General features: G+C 36.5%; 1 protein-coding gene across 1 annotated transcript in view; it reads right to left on the bottom strand.

Moving 5' to 3' along the window:
* Positions 1–844: 844 nt before the first annotated feature.
* Positions 845–18,712, bottom strand: part of Trhr (thyrotropin releasing hormone receptor) — a 39,351-nt gene continuing 21,483 nt past the window's right edge. The window contains exon 3 of the mRNA XM_015486508.2: positions 845–6,486. Coding sequence (XP_015341994.1) covers positions 6,079–6,486 — 408 coding nt within the window. The 3' untranslated portion in view covers positions 845–6,078. The remainder of the gene's footprint in view (positions 6,487–18,712) is intronic.

The raw sequence follows: 18,712 nt of genomic DNA, 5'->3' as shown, positions 1-18,712 counted from the left end.
CTCCCTGAAGTCTTCTTCCCTCTGAAGAATTCAGTTGTTTGTAGTCTGAAATCACAGTTTGGCTTCCAATTACGTATTTTGATTTTATTATCTGACTCTGTGTCAGTGTTGCTCTCCCTAAATAGTGATCTTCTTGAAGAGGCAAAGTTTTACTCTCCTTTTTTTCTCATTATTAAATTAGGTTATGGAAATGAGAGTGCTATTGAAATTGTCCCACATGATTTACGTAAGGGATTGTTCTGATTTGCGTAAGAGATTGTTCTGACCATCATCTGGCATGCCATGTAGTACCTTTCACTGAGCCAGTAGAACCATTTTAAGAAATAGAAACAAATCAAACAAGTTATTTTGTTGTGAAGATAGATCTATGGACAAATTTGGCATCATCACAATTTTAGAATACATTTCTTGGTTTGGAATTCATTACTTATTCATTTAACAGAATCTTAGGGACATAATCCAAGTTTAGATAATTTGTAGAATTCAAAGATGAAATAGACTTGCCCTCAAGGAGTTTTTCTTTATAAATTTTGGGATAACTAAAAGCCTTGGAGGTTCCACATGGGGGCTCAGAAACCAGAGGTTTTTGAGGTGTGCTCAGAGAACTATAGGCATCAAAATCACCGAGTAAGTGAAAATCTCTAGTGTCGGGGACAAAAAGAAAACTTAAAAAAAAAAAAAAGCACATTTTAAGATGAGCTCCCAGCTAATTCTGTGTATCAAAGCAGGGAGGGGTGGTTTATGATCTGGGGCTAGTACGTAAATACTCTGCTTTCTTACTGGGGTATCTTTTTGCTGTTGCAGGAGTATAGAGTATTCTTACAGACATCTGCATTCAGACCTCTGGTCAGGTGGAATTTTACTCTACTGTCATATTGCATCTGTTTTTTTTGTTTCTTCCTGAAAAGGGTCCATCTTTATCAATCAGCTCTTTTTCAGGGAGTTCATGTTCTTTTCTGGCACAGAACAACTACATGCAAAAGAATTAAGGCCATTCTTCTTTGAAGAATGAAATAATCACTCATAGGATTACAGGAGCTCAAGCTGACTCTATTGTTTATCTCATCCTTTTAACTTTTGTAATTTTTAAAGTGCTTGCATTTCCATTATTCCAGTAGAGAGTCTGTAGTGTGGGCTTGACCTAGATGTTCCTCCATGAGGACTTGTAGGCAGTCATTATGTGGATTTGCTGCTTATTGGCCATTAAAACGATCTTGTTTTCTTGCTACATTCAGCTTTGAAAGTTCTGGACAATGTGCTATCTTTACTGTACTACTTTATCTGGCCTTTAAATTTTTTTTTTCAAGATGTAATTCCCAAAATGTAAATCAATCAACTTATATTGAATTTACCATGAATGTGCTTGGTGTGGAAGAATGTAAATAGCCCTGATGATATTGTGTAAAAACATTCATGATTACTTTTGTCAGAAGAGATTATTTGAATATTAAAATAGGAACCACATAGATTTAGTTTGCATTAGTGAAGTTCATTTGGTGCTGACTATGTCAATAGTCGGAGTTATTTTGTCATCTCAGTAACAAAATTTTTCCCCAAAGTATAACTCTTGTAATGAGGCTAGGTCCTGAGTGATTTGAGATCATAACTTATAGACCAAACATACAAGGAAAATATTATCAGGTCTTATTTGTGGTCAGTGAAGTTAAAAATTAAAATGGTTGGATTTTCTAATTATAGTTTATAAAATAGAATCAGAATATGTAAATGATCTGTATATGATATCATCTTAAAACATTGCTAAATACACTAATAATTGCTTCCTTAAAATGTATTTCTAATATCTCCAACTCATATTCTAATTAGTACCCACAGTTATATCTTTGAGGTGATATTATATGGGTCTTGTTTCTCTTACCGGATTGTGAGCTTTTTAAGGATGGAAAAAACCTTTTGTTTTCTTCCATAGGTCCCTTTAGCAGTTTTGCATCTATTGAGTGTTCTGCTGTTGGTTTTTGACTGAAACCTATGAAATGCAAAACGTGTGCCTAGTTCTGTGTTTAAAAAAAAAGGCTATTTTAAGCAGCTCAATTCCACCTGAGTCTTATCATGTAAATAAGGACATCGTTAATAGAAATTTCAGAAGCATCACTTTTTTTCCATAATTTAAAAGTGATTTAGAAAAAAAAAACTTTTTCTCATACATAAATAAATTTGAAGAACACTTAAGAGTTTTACTTAATATATTTGATGTCCAGTTTTAGTCTTGAATGAAGTTGGATAAATCTTTCTGCTCCTAGAAAAGTAAAGCTCACGGAGGGAGGAGCATTTGATTGGGAGGGGGAGAAAAGGAAAAAATACCCATCACTACAGGGCTCTATAGGACTTCCTCCTGTGTATTATCCTGACAACAAATTTGCTCAGTCAAATCTTGGTTTTGATGACTATTTACTGTAGACAGCTAAAGAAACAGAAAATAAATTGCTAGAGATTTTTATGATGGTGCCCTCCTTCGTAAGGGAACAAATGATTCCAAACATTTGAAAAATTTTTCTTTGAACTTGGGATGAACTCCTTGCTCCTGAGTGCTCAGTGATTTACATCTAGTTTCCTTATTTCATACACAAATATTCCACTCCCTCTGTGAATTGCAGTCAAGAGGCAAAAATAATACTGAATATATTTATACAATTTGTAGAATCGCAGGTTACTCATTTAAAATCTTTTCTACTAAAAAGTTAATGTCTTTCTCTTCTATTATGTTTACAGATTTAACAAACTGTAGAATGATGCAACTCATTTTTTAAGAGCAGTCTCAAACTGTGTAAACCCACGTTTACCAAAACATTGTCCTTATTATTCCAACAGAGTCTGGAAATATAACAATCCAAGTATCCACTTAAGACTTAGTTACACTGTACTAGGTTTTTATAGCTATAGTGTCCTGAGACTTCTCTAGTTTAGCTCTAATCAGTCATTTCTTTTCATTGATTATCAAGGTGCTTGGTTCTGTTTATTTAATCTCTTTAAGAGTGATTATAGAGTTTGGACTTTTTCTATTTATTCTTGGCTTTGAGAGTATTTGAGTTGTATGTTAAACTTCAGAAATATACTCACAATATTGATGAAGAAATCCAAAGAGGGAATTTATGTTCACTTGCCCTATTCATGATCTTTACCCTATATTCACATACTTCAGGTGGAAGATGTAACCAATGATACTCAGCAATTAATTAATAAAGTTGGAAATAATAAAATGCCTCAAGGAATTTTATTAAGGAAATCTCTTAATAACATTACTTCATTCCACCAACAGTTTTTTATTTACCACTTTATTTTTCATGCAACAGCATATTGTTTTAATTATTTATGGAAACACTTTGTGATTTAGTTTAGTGTGGTAAAGAATATTTTAGAATGTTATATCTCTTCTGTGTAAATCCAACTTGCTATTGGACATTATACAGGAACATTTAATGTTATAATGGCATTTGCTTAAGAGATAAAACAGCATGAACTGCATTCTTTTGAATTTCCCTTATAGTCTAAAACTAACAGATTATTAGTGAATAACTTTTTAAAAATTAAAATGGAAAATCTGAGCCCATTTATTAAATTTCAAAGTGTCAGAGAAGTATATTATGTTCTGTATATCAAGTAAAACTGTTCATATTTTTTCAACATTTGATATTATCATTCTTCAAAGATATTATATATATATAGATGTGTGTGTGTGTGTGCGCGTGTGTGTGTATGTGTGTGTGTGTGTGTAATTAGGCCATCAGGTCATAAGAATTTAATTAGTATGTCAGCTTTAAAAAAGAAAACATATTTTCTCCATTTGTCCTCCTTAGTAGCTATACTATTTAGAGAATGAATGCCTGATTCCTGGTCTTATCATCAGAGAAATCACAATTCTAGTGATACTGTGGTGAAGATAATGTTGATTTCAGTACTTACCCTACCATGCCTAAGACATAGATACTCAATAATATTGGTTCTTTGCCCTAATGAAAAAAATCTAATATATTCCAATCCCCTTTGTTAAGCAATTTATGTACACATGTGTATGTATTTGTATGTATTTGCATATATGCTTGTAAGATTTCGGACTGGGTCACTTTAGTGTTCTACTTATATGATTCCAAGACTAATATTTAATCCAGGATGAAAATTCAGTTAAAGTTGATTATTCAGTGACATGCAGTTAGACTTTAGGGTATTTTCTATAAATCTTTGTTTGCATTTACTTACTGATACAATGATAGAATGTCTTCCTGGAGTAGATGAGGCAAAGTTTCAGAAGCATATTCTGGAATGAGGTTCTGGACGACAGACTCTCCATGAAGTAGTATTTTAGCACAGAAGGTGGAGACAGGTAGTCATCATTAGCAATTAGGTTCCAGAAAAATCTCCATGAAATAGGAATATAGGCTGTAGAGCGAAGATGCTAGTCTATGCGGTGCTTAAAAGTACAGGTACTTTTAGATCCAGTTATTAAAAAATCAGTGATTACTGAACCATCACCACAGGTAGTTTATACCCTTGGAGATGCTGATTGACCAAATCTCAGTAGGTGAGTCATTTAAAAGGTATTAAAGCAGGGCTGACAAATGTCTGGGGAAGAGTCACATATACACTTGTCTAATAATCCCTGGAATAGCAGGTCTAAGTCAAAACTATAAAGATAAGACACTGATGATAGGATGATATCAGTTTTAACTCAATTAAAAATAAAATCAATAGACTTTCACGTTGCTTTGATTTAGAATCGGTAAACAAAATGTCACTAGATTTTGAAGAAAAAACAACAACCAAAAAACTACTAATGACAAGCAGACAGGAAGAAAAGACAATTTCAGACATGTTAAAATCCATAGACTACAATGCTCAGGGGGAGTCCTTGTCTTGAAGTGTAATAGCCAGATTTTGGCTGACTTGGAATAACAACTATAACTTTGAGAATGTTTCAGACTTTTATGCTTGATTCAGTTAGAAGGATTCTCTTGACATGGCTCAGTAGTTTATACACAAGAATGTTCAGAAAGGATTTTCTTCCTTAAAAGTTTCAGAGAAAAAGTTAAAACCTTATTTTTAATACTTGGTCTTGTGTTGGCTGTTATATGTCAATATTAATTGTATATTAGTTTGTGTGTTCACGGCTATTTAATGTGAATATTGCTCCTGCCCCATCCATCATTTAGGAGCATTAAATAGTTGATAAGAGCTGGTTCATCTCCAAATCAAATCAATATGCTTCCTCAATTTATAATTTTGAGGTTTATTTTACATTAAAGTTTAATGATTATTTTACTCTGTAAGATATAAAAATTACTTCCAAATTTTATAAACAACATTTTTAATATAGTTAACATGTTGGTCAGAAATATCATTTTTACTCAATGAATAAATGTTTTTCCCTATATTACCCTATACTTTCAGATATTCATGAAATAACTGAACTTTGTTAAAGTAAAATACCCAATGAAAACATTTAAAAATCTGCATGTTGCCAAATTACCAAGTATATAAATAATTTGGAGGGCTCACATTTGGTAACATAATTACGAATAATTTAAAATTGATGTCTGGATTTTTTTTTTTCTTTTTGGTCCTCGGGATTGAACCAGAGGCACTTAACCACTGAGTCACATCCCCAACCCTTTTTGAAATATTTTATTTGGAGACAAGATCTCTCTGAATTGCTTAGGGTCTCTCTAAGTTGGTAAAGCTGGCTTTGAACTCAGGATCCTCCTGCCTCAGCCTCCTGAACCACTGGGATTATAGGTGGGTGCCACTCCACCTAACTTGATGTCTGAATTTTATTGAAACTTTTATACAAAATTGATTTTCCAAATTAAACGAAAGGGGCCACACTCTCAGTTTTCCCCATTTAGCTATTTCACAGATCTGCTCCCATATTTTTGTGATACTAGTTTTGTAAGAAGAAAAATCTGAATCATTCTCATGGTTTAAAGTGCCTCGGGCCAGGACTTGGGAGAGCAGTGGAAAGGCTATCTGCTCTCTCTTCACATTTGAGCATTGGCTGTTTTCTGTCTTTTGTGGATAACTGCACGGATTCTCATTTACTTTGTGGTCCATTTTTGTCTAATTCATCAATCAACTTTGGCTAAAGGTTACCTCAGAAGCCAAGCAGGTGTCATCAAAAGACACTTTTGTAGCAGATAAGTAAGTGTCAGTGACAGTGATGTCATCAAGCTCTGTGCTGAAATGGTCTGACTCCTTGATGACACTGTAATTTAGGGCCACACTGTAGTTAGCAGGCTTTTCTGTTGGCTTCTGCTTGCAGTTGCAGAGCTTTCTGAAGGCTGCACGGAATTTCTGGGACATGAGGTTGTAAATCACTGGGTTGATGGCACTGTTGAGATAAATGCAAATTCTGCAAAAGAGCAAGAACCAATTTTCTTGGAAAGGACTGGAGAGAAATGAGTTGACAACCACAAGAGTCCTGTAGGGCATCCATAAAAGGGCAAACAGAATTACAACCACTGCCAGCATCTTGGTGACCTGTGGAGAAAAAGAGAAAACGCAGCACAAACATCAATGAGAGCAAAGCCAAATAGTTTTCCCTCTCCCTACCCAAGCTTTGGTTTCCCAAGATGAAGTCTGAGACAAGGACTCAGGTGTAAGTCATTCATTTGGGAGGTGAACCCAGAAAGCAGGATTGAGGATGTAAGAAAAATGTGATAGAAGAGGAAAAGTCAAAATAGGGAAGGCTATTGAGATGGTTTACTCTGTAGGAAAATGTAGCCCACCAAACTCAATGCATTTCAGAACGAATCATGTGTCTGAAAGAAGAGAGTCTGGGGCATTTATCCACTGGCAGTCTGCTCCCATTTCTTGAAAGGTGCCCAAAGGGATTTGAAACCCTCTGTATTTCCATGACTTTCTTGCTTGGGAATTCCTAGGGATGTTAGAGAGAAACTTGAGGCAGAGAAGAGGAGATACATAGGGAATAGGGGATGCCTAAAGTGGGATGTTGTCTGTAGACGAGGACCATCTACTATAGTACCAGCTAGAATTAAAGTTGGCCTAAGAGGATGTTAGGACAAGACACTGAAACTGTCAATGATGAGCCTTAGGAAATAAAGGTCCAAGTCCATCTCTTCTTGCCTTTTGTGTGGTCCTAAGAATTTATCTTTCTTATAGCTCATCTGCAAAATGTAGTCAATATTGCCTTCCTAAATCAAATAGGGTAACATAATAGTGTGAAAAAGAGAAGGCAAAAATGCAATGGTCATTAAATGTCTACTATGTACCAGATGTTTTACATTTGTTATCACATTCAAAAAGTTTAATTACCCTCCACAATAATAGTGGCTACCATTTTTTTTTTTAATAATAGAAAACAAGTTGTGGAGTCTTAGAGCTGGAATTGGAATCCATGTCAGCCTGAATCCCAAGCTTTTGCTCCTCTCATTGCTCAGATTCATTTCAGATTAGAGGGAGGTGCAGGACAGAGGAAAATTCTGGAATTTTACCCCCCCCCCCCCCATAAAGCAAAGCATAAGAGGTGGGACAATAGGTAGAAGAAGGTTAATATCCAATGTCACCAGGGATAAGACTATCAAAGGGCATAATTTAACAGATTCTTCTCTTACCTCAGTTCTCAGTAAAATGTTGGGGATTGGACGGTACTCAGAGTTACATTATCTGGGTCTGATCCACATGAGGTTTTAATACCTTAAGTCATTAATCTGTGTATTCTTTTGTATATCTGCATATTTGCCTGATCATTTCATTTACTTCATAAAGTTTCATTTACTTCATAAGGTTTTTGAGGAATAAAATGAAATAATGAGTGTGTTGGGACTTGAAAACTGTAAAACACCATGGAAATGTTATCCTTTAATTTATGACAATATAAAGGACCATAATACTTCATCTACATGAGATGCATGAAAATCATGCTACTGATCGTCTTTGGTTGCTTTTCCTTAAAAGCAACAATTTATACATTTAAAAATAAATTTTCAATCTCTCATAGAGTTTGAAAGATTTCAGTTTCCTCAGGCCCAACTTCCTAGATGGGCTGAATGTGAAAACTATCAAAATAGAATGAACCGATCTTTTTCGTCCCTCATTGCTTTTAATTTCAACTACTGCAACAAAGTCCTCACCAGCAGCTACCCTTTTGTTCTGGCATTGAGGGGGATTATCCTGCCCTTATGGCTTTTAAATTTTCTTTAGTGTAGAAATAAGCATTTTGCATTTAGAGATTTACTCTGCCATTAATATCTCCTCGGTTCCCACCCTTATATGTAAACCTGGTAATAGAAGCCCTGGTTCCCTGTGCTGGGTGTCTGCCTTGCTCCCCCAGCATTCTGAGTCTTCTGATCTTGGGCTTTGTCTGACACTTGACTATTCCTCTTGCATCCCATCTAAGAAATCCTCATGAGTTCTGTATTGTGGAACAATGCTACCCTCTTGCTGCTCTTCTTCCTTGATCTTTAGTGATAGCTTCCCTCCTTCCTCAGCTCTCCAAATGGAATTTCCTCCCAGATTTCTCCTATGGGCACACAGCCTTCATTCCTTTTTGTATCACTCTTCTTCCTCCTACTTCCCTGCAATGACACTGGTGAGCTATCCATCTACTTTCAAGGTACAGTGTCTGCTCTGCTTCCAGTCTTCAAACTCTTTCTGCTCTCCAAGAATGTGTCCCAGGCTGTTCCATCCCATCCCACTCACTGCTGGCTGAACTTTGTTTCTGACTCAGTGCCTAGAATATACTAACCATCCATATTTTACCACTGGAATAGCGAAGGTGTTCTTTGGGAAGATGTGATTCACATAACACCAGATGACACATTCCAGTGATTCGGAGTTCTTTTTGAGTTTGGGAGTATCCACGCAGTTTGCAGGCTAACTGGAACCTGATTTTTCTGAAGTAGACTTTCAAGATTGTACATAAATATTTTAGTTGGTCCTAGGAAATCCAAGACTCCACTCAGTGACAAATATTCTGAGCTTTGAGGGGAGCTATGGTGGTCATCACCTCATTGTCATCATCACCATAATCTTCAGGGTCACCCACAGCCCTGTCTTTATCCCCTGTCTAGTACTCCAGATCCTCTATCATGGGATCAGTGCTTTAATACCTGCCTATACTGGAAGGATCCTACACTGGAATCCTTGCCTTGATTTACAATTAGATTGCTATTGTCACATTTGAATCCTTTAAAGATGGCCCAGGTAATCTGATAAGTACTATATAACTAGCATTTATTAAATGCTTATAATAACTTCATGGGTAAATTAGTTTTAGCTTTATTTTGCATATAAAGAAGTTTAGAAAGTTGAAGTTTTAGAGAGTTTATGCAACTTCTCTAAAAACACATGTGCAGTATCAGGAGTGTTATTCAAACCCAAGTCTATCCAAGGGAAAGGCCATGCTCCTTTCCTTCTTAAACAACCTCTCCCACCCCCTCATGAAAGTCTTTTGCATTTCAACAAGGAGATTTTTACTGTGTTGTTCCCATTAGGGTCATCAAAACATTTAACTTCTTCTAAGTATAAACCCAACACATCTATTGCTACCAAATTTCAGAAGAAAAGTTGAACTTCATCGGCTTTACATTTTTCTCTACAACTGTCAGGTGAAACATTGAATCTGTATGTAACACCTGCCTGCATTTTTTTCACTAATATCAATGCAGGGAGCAACTTTCATTGTGTTATAAAAGGACAACCTGTCTCAAGTAGTCTGTCTCCTGTGTGCTTCTGTAGCCTCCCATGCATATTTTGACATCACCACCAAACATTTCATTGTAATGATCTGTATTTGTTCATTTCTCCCAACAAATGGTGAGATTCTTCAGGGCAGAGGTAAATTTATATTCACTTCTCTGCTCTCAGGGATTTAGTACAACATGTGACAGGAAGCAGGCCTCAGAAAAGTTGAATAAATTTGGGCATGGAAGGCATTATTTCAGACTATGTAACGATGATCATTTTCTAAGTTTTAGTATTCCAATGTACTGTGAGAAGAATCTGGCAAAGGTTTTATTTTTTAATATTAAAAAATCTCTCTTAAATGAAGGTTAGATGTTAGTAACATGAAGCCTCGATATATTTAAACTTTTTGTTTGAAATAGAAGAATTTTAAGGAGGTATAAAATGAAGCAGATAACAATGATGTATCTAAGACTAAGAGGAAACTTGTCTCCAGTGAGATGATAGTGAATATATTCAAACACACCCATAATTTTCTTAGTTTATTTCAAATATCTTTGATTAGGTTTAATCATATTCTAAAATGTCCACAAGTTTTAATAGATTTCCTGCTTAGATTTTAACAGCTTTTTCTCAGTATAAGAATAAATTCCTAGAAAGAAAATATTCCAGAGATGATTTTTCATGCCAAATTAATTTCACTGTGGTTATTAGGATTTTATTTCTGCTGTTATTCCTTATCCAAAATAAAGTGATGAAAATGTAGGTTTGAAATTGGGCAATTATTTTTCATTCTCTGTGCTAAGGCTTACAAGTCTTCAGAAACATCATGACAAATTGGGGAATGATCATACAGCTTCTATTTTATTTTAGTTTTTGGTACTGGGGATTGTTGCAGGGGTGCTTAACCAATGAGCCACATCTCAAGCTCTTTTTAAATATTTTATCCAGAGACAGGGTCTTGCTGAGTTGCTCAGCAACTCACTAAGTTGCTGAGGTTAGCTTTGAATTCATAATCCTCCTCCTCAGCCTCCTGAGCTACTGGGATTACAGGTGTGCACCACCGCAATGTTTTATTTTGTTTTGATTGTGTTTTTGAGATGAAGTCTCTATTGCTGCCTGGGTTGGTCTCAAACTCCTGTCTCAGACTGTAGCTGACACTACAGGCATGCCACCAAGCCTGGCAAAGCATTTTTTTTTTTTTTTGTACTGGGGTTGGAACCCAGAATGCCACACATGCTCAGCAAGTGCTTGGCCACAGTTATACCTGCAGCTGTTGTAATGATTGAGAAGGAATTTATCCATTTGTTCCATGCATCCCTACTGTGTGTACTAACATGCTGGCTCTTGATGACTCAGCAGTGATCTAGAGAGATATTGCCAATGCCTTCGTGCATCTTAAATCTGGTGGGCAGTTACAATACAGTGTGACAAATGCTCAGACAGCAGGAAGTTTGGGTTCTATGAGAGCTACTGGTCTGGATTTGGACTAGAAGTGTGTTTAGCAAGGACTTTCTTGCCCTTGCCAAAATCTTAAGGTACAGAGAGACAGAAAGTTTGTCTCTGGTGAGATTTGGTGTGTGTAACTATCTGGAAGTTGTATTATGGAGCCAAGAAATAACTTAGCATGCAAGTTTCAATTGCAGAACATGTAAAGAAGTGGAGTTCTTTCCCTAGGAAGCTGTGAAAACCACTACAAAAGATGTTATATGTATATGATGAGGTGATGAGGAGTATCTGGCCTGCAGTATTAGGGCAGAAGGAGAGACACTGCTGCCAAATGAACTACAAATGAGCTGCAGGGCAGAGTGCTGAGTCCTGAAAACCCCAGCTCTGTGGAGCCATTTTAGTCAACGTGGAAGCAGGCAGCCATTTGTTCAGAGTACACTGTCAGCAAGCAAATGAGTCTGTGAAAATCAATTGATGTAAACATGATGTTTAAAGAGGGAGACTGCCCCGAGAGATGGTTGAGACGAGCAGGGTGGGCACTGGTGGATCTTGGCAGGATGGGCCTCTGTCCTTGACCAACATGGCTAAGGGTTATCTTCTTAGGTGAGGGTCACCTGGCAATTTTGATGTTAAGCACGGCCATATATCTTTTACTCTTTACTGTATTTAAATAATACAATGAATGGCAAGAATTCTCATAAAAGAATTCAGATTCAGTCCTTCTTTAGCAACTAGATAAAGATTCTATTCTACAATTTCATTTTTAAAGATGTGAATTGGATAGATTTCTATCTGATTGCTAAAATTAAGATTATAGTTCCACAAGTGGGCACAAGTACCACTCTTCATGTGTGTGCTCCATGGAGAAACAGTTTGTGTTCTTTATTCTAGTCAGAGGAGGAATCTTGTATTAGTAACTACTATCTGTGTTAATAGTGCTATGATTCTTAATAAAAGGTCTGAAACTATTAGCCAACATTTGTATATTGCCTTTTTTAGAAGAGTGTTAGATTAATTAAGATGTTATAAAGATAATGCAAAGAATTTCTATATGTCTCACACCAAAGCCCCTGTATTATTAATCTCTTCCTTAGCATGACATGTTTGTCCCATTAATGAACTTGTTGATAGTTTTATATGGAGTTATATAAAGTGAGTTAGCTCTGGATCTTACTGAGCTTTCATTAATTTTCCCCCTAATGTTTGTGTGTGTGTGTGTTTCCTATTCTAAGATTCCTTTAAGGATGCTGCATTATATTTAATTATCATGTGGGATTTTGGAGGATGTCCACAGGAGTGAAGTGCCATTCTCAGCATAGCACAACAAGGATCCATGCTATGGGCTTGCCTTATGACTGGTTATATTACTGTATACTGCTTTACTGAGATATAATTGATAAATAATTAAATTCACCCACTTATAATGCATAATTCAAGAGATTTTAGTATATTCATAGAGTTATGAAACCATCGTCACCATCAAATTTTAGAACAGTTTCATTACTTGTTAAAGAAACTTAGTACCCATTAATACTGCTCCAACTTCCCCACCTTCCCCAGATCTAGGCAACGATGAACCTATGTCACACCCATAAATTTGCCTATTTTGAGCATTTTATATGAATGAAATCATGCAATCTTTTGATTCTACCTGACTTCTTTCACTTAGCATAATGTTTATACGGTGAAGCACACTGTAGCACACATTGATACTTCATAATATTTTTATAGCTGGATAATATTCCACAGTATGTATATTCACATTTATTTATGCATTTATTTCCACTTTTTACTTATAATGAACAATATTGTTATGTATATCTGTGTGCAATTTTATATGAATGTATGTTTTTTAATTTATCTTGTCTTTTATTTCTTCTTATTTTACTTCATAGGGGTAGAGTTGCTGGTTTGCATATTCCCTTTTAAGATAGAAAGTATCCAAGAATATTAAACACTCCTTTAATCTTAGAAGAAATTTTGAGAGATAATTATTATTAAAATATCCAGTATAAAATACTAACTGATTTTACAGAGGTATAAGTACTCAGGAAAGGTAGCCTAAAGAAAAAAAACAAAACCCCAGGTGGGATGTATTCTTACACTACTCTTGAAAACTGGAAATAACTATCAAACAGAAAAACATGAGTAAGAGGAAATGGGAATTGGGGGATGAAATTATTGTTTGTTTTATGAATAAAAGCTTTATTTGTCAACAAACCTTTTTGGAATGGGTTAAGGAAAGAATGGGAGAAGTGAAGATGGTCATTATATACGTATCTTTTGAAAGTTTTGTTAGTAAGGGGAGCAGAGAAATGGTGGGCTTGCCAGAGGGGTACAAAGTGTGTTGGTTAAATTTACATTTTCAGAGATGGAAGATAATACAACTTTTCTGTTTGCACAGGGAACACTTACAGAGGTGGACATTTATGATCCAGGAGAAAGATGAAGAAGACAATTGGAAGAGCTAGAGCTGTGTTCTAGAATAGGGTGAGCATCCAGGCAAAAGTAGTGGGGTCAGCATCTGCTCAACTGTAGAGGTGGAATTGCTTTTTTTTTTTTTCTTCCTTTCAGTATCTGCCCTTTCTTTCTTTGCCACATTTATGAGATCAAGACAATGCATGACAAAATGCTACCTTTCTCATCAACCCCTTAAGTCCCTAATGGGGTTCAGACAGCAGTTAATTGTTGATTTCTTTTGGAATTAGCAGGGAAAGTACTTCATGTCATTGAATATTGGAAATGGACACTGAGCTCAGAGAAGTACATATATGAGTAGCAAAGCTAGTTATTGAACTAAGAACTTTTGACTTTAGGTCTTATTTGTTTACAGATAATTATAGATATCAACATATTTATTGAGTTGAAGACTTCTACTTGCTGCGAATATTGTTTATAAACTATTTGGAAGGGATAATATTGTTGCCAAGAATTATTGGTAAGCTTGGAATCCTTTATGTGTTTTTTGCTTCGAATTGGAGTACTACATTTAGAGAGTACTGATTAGGGAGGAGGAAAAGTTGTCATAACAGGGCAGTTAGGAGTCCTTCATGCCAATCTCTTTCCTGGGGAAATAAGCAAACAAGAAAATTGAAATTGCAAAAATAATCCAATGAAATAATGGAAAGTTCTATTTCTTGGACTATACCCCAATTAATAGCAAGTCATTTATTAGGTTCTGGTTACATGGGAACTGGGGACATTTTAATTAATTGCCAGAGGTCAGCTTATTAGTCATAAGGATTTGATTCATGCCCAGTTCTCTAGGTGATTTAGTTGGAATTCTTGTACTGATTCAGAAGAACATCTGAATTTTGATTCTGTATATGAGTCAGATACTTTTGCTATTATTTTTGTCTTGGAGATAAGGCTGTGGTTTCTGAACATTTTCTATTCTGAACATTTTCTATGTGTTGATGAGTGACAAAGCTTAGAAGGCAAAGAAGAACGAGTTGGAATTTGCATCCAGAACCTTGATTTCACAGTTCATCTCTGCCTCTGAGGACACTGGGCAGGACACATGGCTTATGTCTGAACCTTGCCTAAATTTCCAGGCAATTTCAAGTAGAGTGAAAGAAGCATTTGTGTTAAAAAAGCAAAGTCATGTAACAAGAAGTGACAACCACATTATTAAACTTGTATTTGAAGACTATTTGCCTCCTGTATACTGAGGGCTTTTCAAGGGCATCATAGCAGGTAATTTTAATTTATGAACATCAACATCAATTTTGGATCCTACCCTGTACAATGCCAAAGCTATTTTTGACTTCATGAAGTACGTAAATCAACACCAAACTTCTGTGACATCTCTGATGCACAAATACTTGGAAGGAGTCCTTAGTACATAAGCCTGCCACATAGTAAGTGCTCAATGCACAGTTGCATTATTATTGAGTAAATACTTAGTTTTGTCAAATGTTAAGATGTAATTGTGGTACTATGTGTGGTTTAGGATTTTTAAATCAGTGAAGTGCTGTAGTTCTTGCATTTCCTCTGGCTGGAATACTTTCATTTTCAGAGTGCATTTCCTTTTGGAAACTTTTTTGGGTTAATGAATATGAAACAGTCCTTAATATTCTATTGCCATCCTTTGAAGCGTAACAATACATTCTGTGTTTGGACTCTGTTTTCTGGCTTTCTGCATATTAACAAAAGCGTCTGTGACTGGGGATATTTTGCTCTTAGATAGCCCTCAGCAAAGTGATCAATGGCCTTTTGCAATCTGTTGTATTAATTGAGCCCACTGAAAGATAAACTTGACTTGATAATTAAATAAATCTGAAGTTAGCCAAGCTTTCCCACTGATTGGGGACTTTGGGAATTTCTTCTTGCAGATTGCTCTGCTTTGTTTTGACTTAAGTCTGGACATTCAGTTTTTAAAAGACAGCTATACTCAGTGTGGGGCACTTCATACCATTCAGTGAGATCATTGGTGGGGTTTAAATTTTGAATGATGGGGCCAGAAAGGGGCTTGGAATCAACTCAAAGTCAGTTAAAGTACAATAAAAGTGAATAAAATCCGGGTGGTGATTCATGGTGGAGAGGTCATGGACTGACAGACTCTTTCCTGTGCATTACTTATGGATTTCTTGACAAGAAGCCATCCAGGGATACTAATGCATGGATTCTGGACTCTATCTGTCATTACTAAACCAGAGTGTCCCATTCAGAAGAGCCATTCTGGCAAGAATTTTCAAGGGTTTTCTGGGCTCTACTCTGATTAAAAATTACATGAAAATATTAGCAGAGATTCACAGGAGAGAAACATTGGCTGCAGTGGGTAATGCTTCAGCAAGAAGTAGGGCTTAAGGGGGACAATGATGATACAGGATTCTTCAAGTATGAAATTATAAGTGTGGCGCATACAGGGAAATGGAAAAAAAGCTATTTGCCTCCACCCTTCTAGAGGGTGTTGAGGAAGGCAGGCAGAGCTCTTTCTCAAGTATTTGAGGGGAATCTATACTAGAGGACCTACATGCAAGATCACAGGTTGGTACTGCCACATGGAAGACACAAGAGCACAGCAATTGAATTAAATGATGACATATTGCTACACAGTACATGATTAGACCCTCTGTGACACCCAGAGTTCTCCAACAAAACAACTAAGCATATCTGAACAAGTGTGAAAGTACTTCTTTGGGAAACAGGCAGACCTCTGCATTCAAGTCTGATATTGTATGGCCGTTCTAAGCCTGCACTTTCTTTCAGGAATGAAGTTAGAGATAAAAACACACACAAAGAGTGGGGGAAAGTTATGGACTTTGAAATGAATCCTGCTAGTGGAACCGGGGTTGAATGCTGACATACCAAGATTTCTCAGTGTAAGAGAGACCTCAAGTGATGATAAGCCTTGCTTTCTGAGAAGCTTTGAAAGTGTATGTTGATGGGAATGGTACAGTGTTTTCTTAAGATGTTGCAATCTAGAATGGAATAAATCAGGATGGTAATTGAAGGTATTTTAATTTGGCAACATGAATTAGCAGATGGAAGGGAGGAAGAGAATTATGACATATGAAATATCGACCATGTACCAGGCAAAGTGCTTGGTATTTTCTTCACAGCAGTCCTACTTTTCCTGCATTTTACAAAAGATAAGACTGAGGTCAGAAAGACTGAAAGACTAATGATTGAAAGCCACCCTATCTTTATAGGGTGTATTTGTATGTGTGTTTGACTCCAAATGTTTCCTTTTGCTCTTTGCCAAATACCTTGACTATGGGGAGGAAATTCTTTTCCCGATGCTTGCAAAACCTAAAGCAAAATAGGGGCTTAAGATTTGGAATTGGTGGAAGCTATATGTGGGAGGGGAACAGGGACAATGAAAATTAATTCTAATGTCCACACAAGGGTTTATGTGGAAAGCACTTAACAAAGATATTCCTATTCACACTGTGACATTAAGTCCTGCTGGAACACATATATTTTTAAAACGTTCTTGAATTCAGTTTTTTTTTTTTTTTGCTAATAGTGGGAAATAGCTGAGAGCTTGTACTCAGTCTCCAGATTCCACATAAAAGTTGCTGCAATATTGGCAACTATTGTAGCGTGGAGGCTACAGTATCGATTATGGAGTCTGATAATTCTGCATGATGAAAGGCTGGCTTCTCTCCTGTGGCTTAGATGTTTTCTTGTTCACAGGAGGTGGATATTTGGAAACATGCTGAGAAAAGAAAAACTCAGCTGGCAGAATTAGGATTCAAATTACAATAACATGCGAATTTTGAAAATAAAATGTCATTCTGAATTTTTCAGGAGTCATGCTGAAAGAATGGTACAGTTTGTCTGCTGGAGGTTGGGTTCACTATTTAGCCTTTTCTAAGTGTTCTCTCTTCCAGGTGAATTACTGGTAAAGAGCCAAGCATGAGGAAAAGCCTGCTGTAATACATCTGGCTTTAGTTTCTTATTTTTGCTCTCTAGGGCATGGTTACTGCTGCTCCTGGTCATTTTTCTGTTAGGAACCAGACCTTAGAAATTCTAAATGGGGCATCTTGGCAGCTCTGAGCTGAGACTCCAGCTAGTAGCTGTAACAATTCTCTGAAGATACTGATCTTTTTCCAAGGTGATATTTTCTATCCCCTTTTATTCCTCTGTGCTTCTCTGGCTATGAGATCCAGGAAGGGTGACACTGCAGACTGAGATACAGATGAAAACCCCCTAGGTACTAGCACAGTGGGATCTGAGAAATCAGAGCCAGTATTTTTAAAATATAAACTGTGTATGATGGAGAGGACAGAAGGTGATGGTGATTCCTAACTAGAAGTAAAACTCTCAGTGTGTCAAATATTCTGTGGGCATTTAGTTGTCTTGCTACTAACACTTTTGGACAAAGGCCCTTGTCCGAGGGAAGCAGCCAACTCCTTCTGCACCTGTGTCTCTCCCAGGGAGACAGCCTGTACCATGGCTTGGGCCTGTCTGGAGTTACAGAGCTAATTTCTTAGCTGTCTTTTAAAGAACTCCTGGAGATAGCCAAAAGGAGGGAAGTATGCTTCTTGCCTTTAGCAAACCATAAATTCAGTCTTTTTTCACTGAATTTAGCTTTTTGATGAGCTACAAATGTGATTCAAAATCAAAACTCTTGGTTTTAAGTTTTGCCTTTATTACCCATTGTCCTCCAGAAGGTTCTGCATTTAACATGTGAGAAGATATCCCACATATGCATGAGGATTAACTGAAAGCAGGACAAGGAAACACATTGTAACATGTGCTATACCTTTCTAAAATGAGGGGCTGTTGTGTTGTTTATCCTGTCTTGAAATCTACCTCCTCAGTAAGGAGTGACAGCTTTATCACTTTTATCACTTTGTTTATCACTTTTATCACTTTGTTCATCTAACAGACAGAATGAAGCTTGTCTTATCTGCTTCTTACTTGTTTGACTAGGAAACCACTGTCCTCTACAAAGTACATGAAGGAAATCAGCAGGTGCTGACAAATTATTAGTATGAATGTTATGGACTCATCTGCTTTGTGGTACTGTTCAGTGGTTAAGGCTCCAAAGGCAGACATGTGTGGTTTCTCATTCTAGTTCTGCTGCTTACTGTTTGTATGAAACCAGGCAAGACAGTTCATTCTTCTAAATCTCAGTATATTCATGAAGTATGAGTAGGTG

Source organism: Marmota marmota, unplaced genomic scaffold (assembly GCF_001458135.2).
Source record: "Marmota marmota marmota unplaced genomic scaffold, marMar, whole genome shotgun sequence".
In the NCBI taxonomy this organism is placed as follows: Eukaryota; Metazoa; Chordata; class Mammalia; order Rodentia; family Sciuridae; genus Marmota; species Marmota marmota.
Note: the sequence above shows the minus strand (reverse complement) of the source record. Positions and strands in the feature narration are given on the sequence as shown.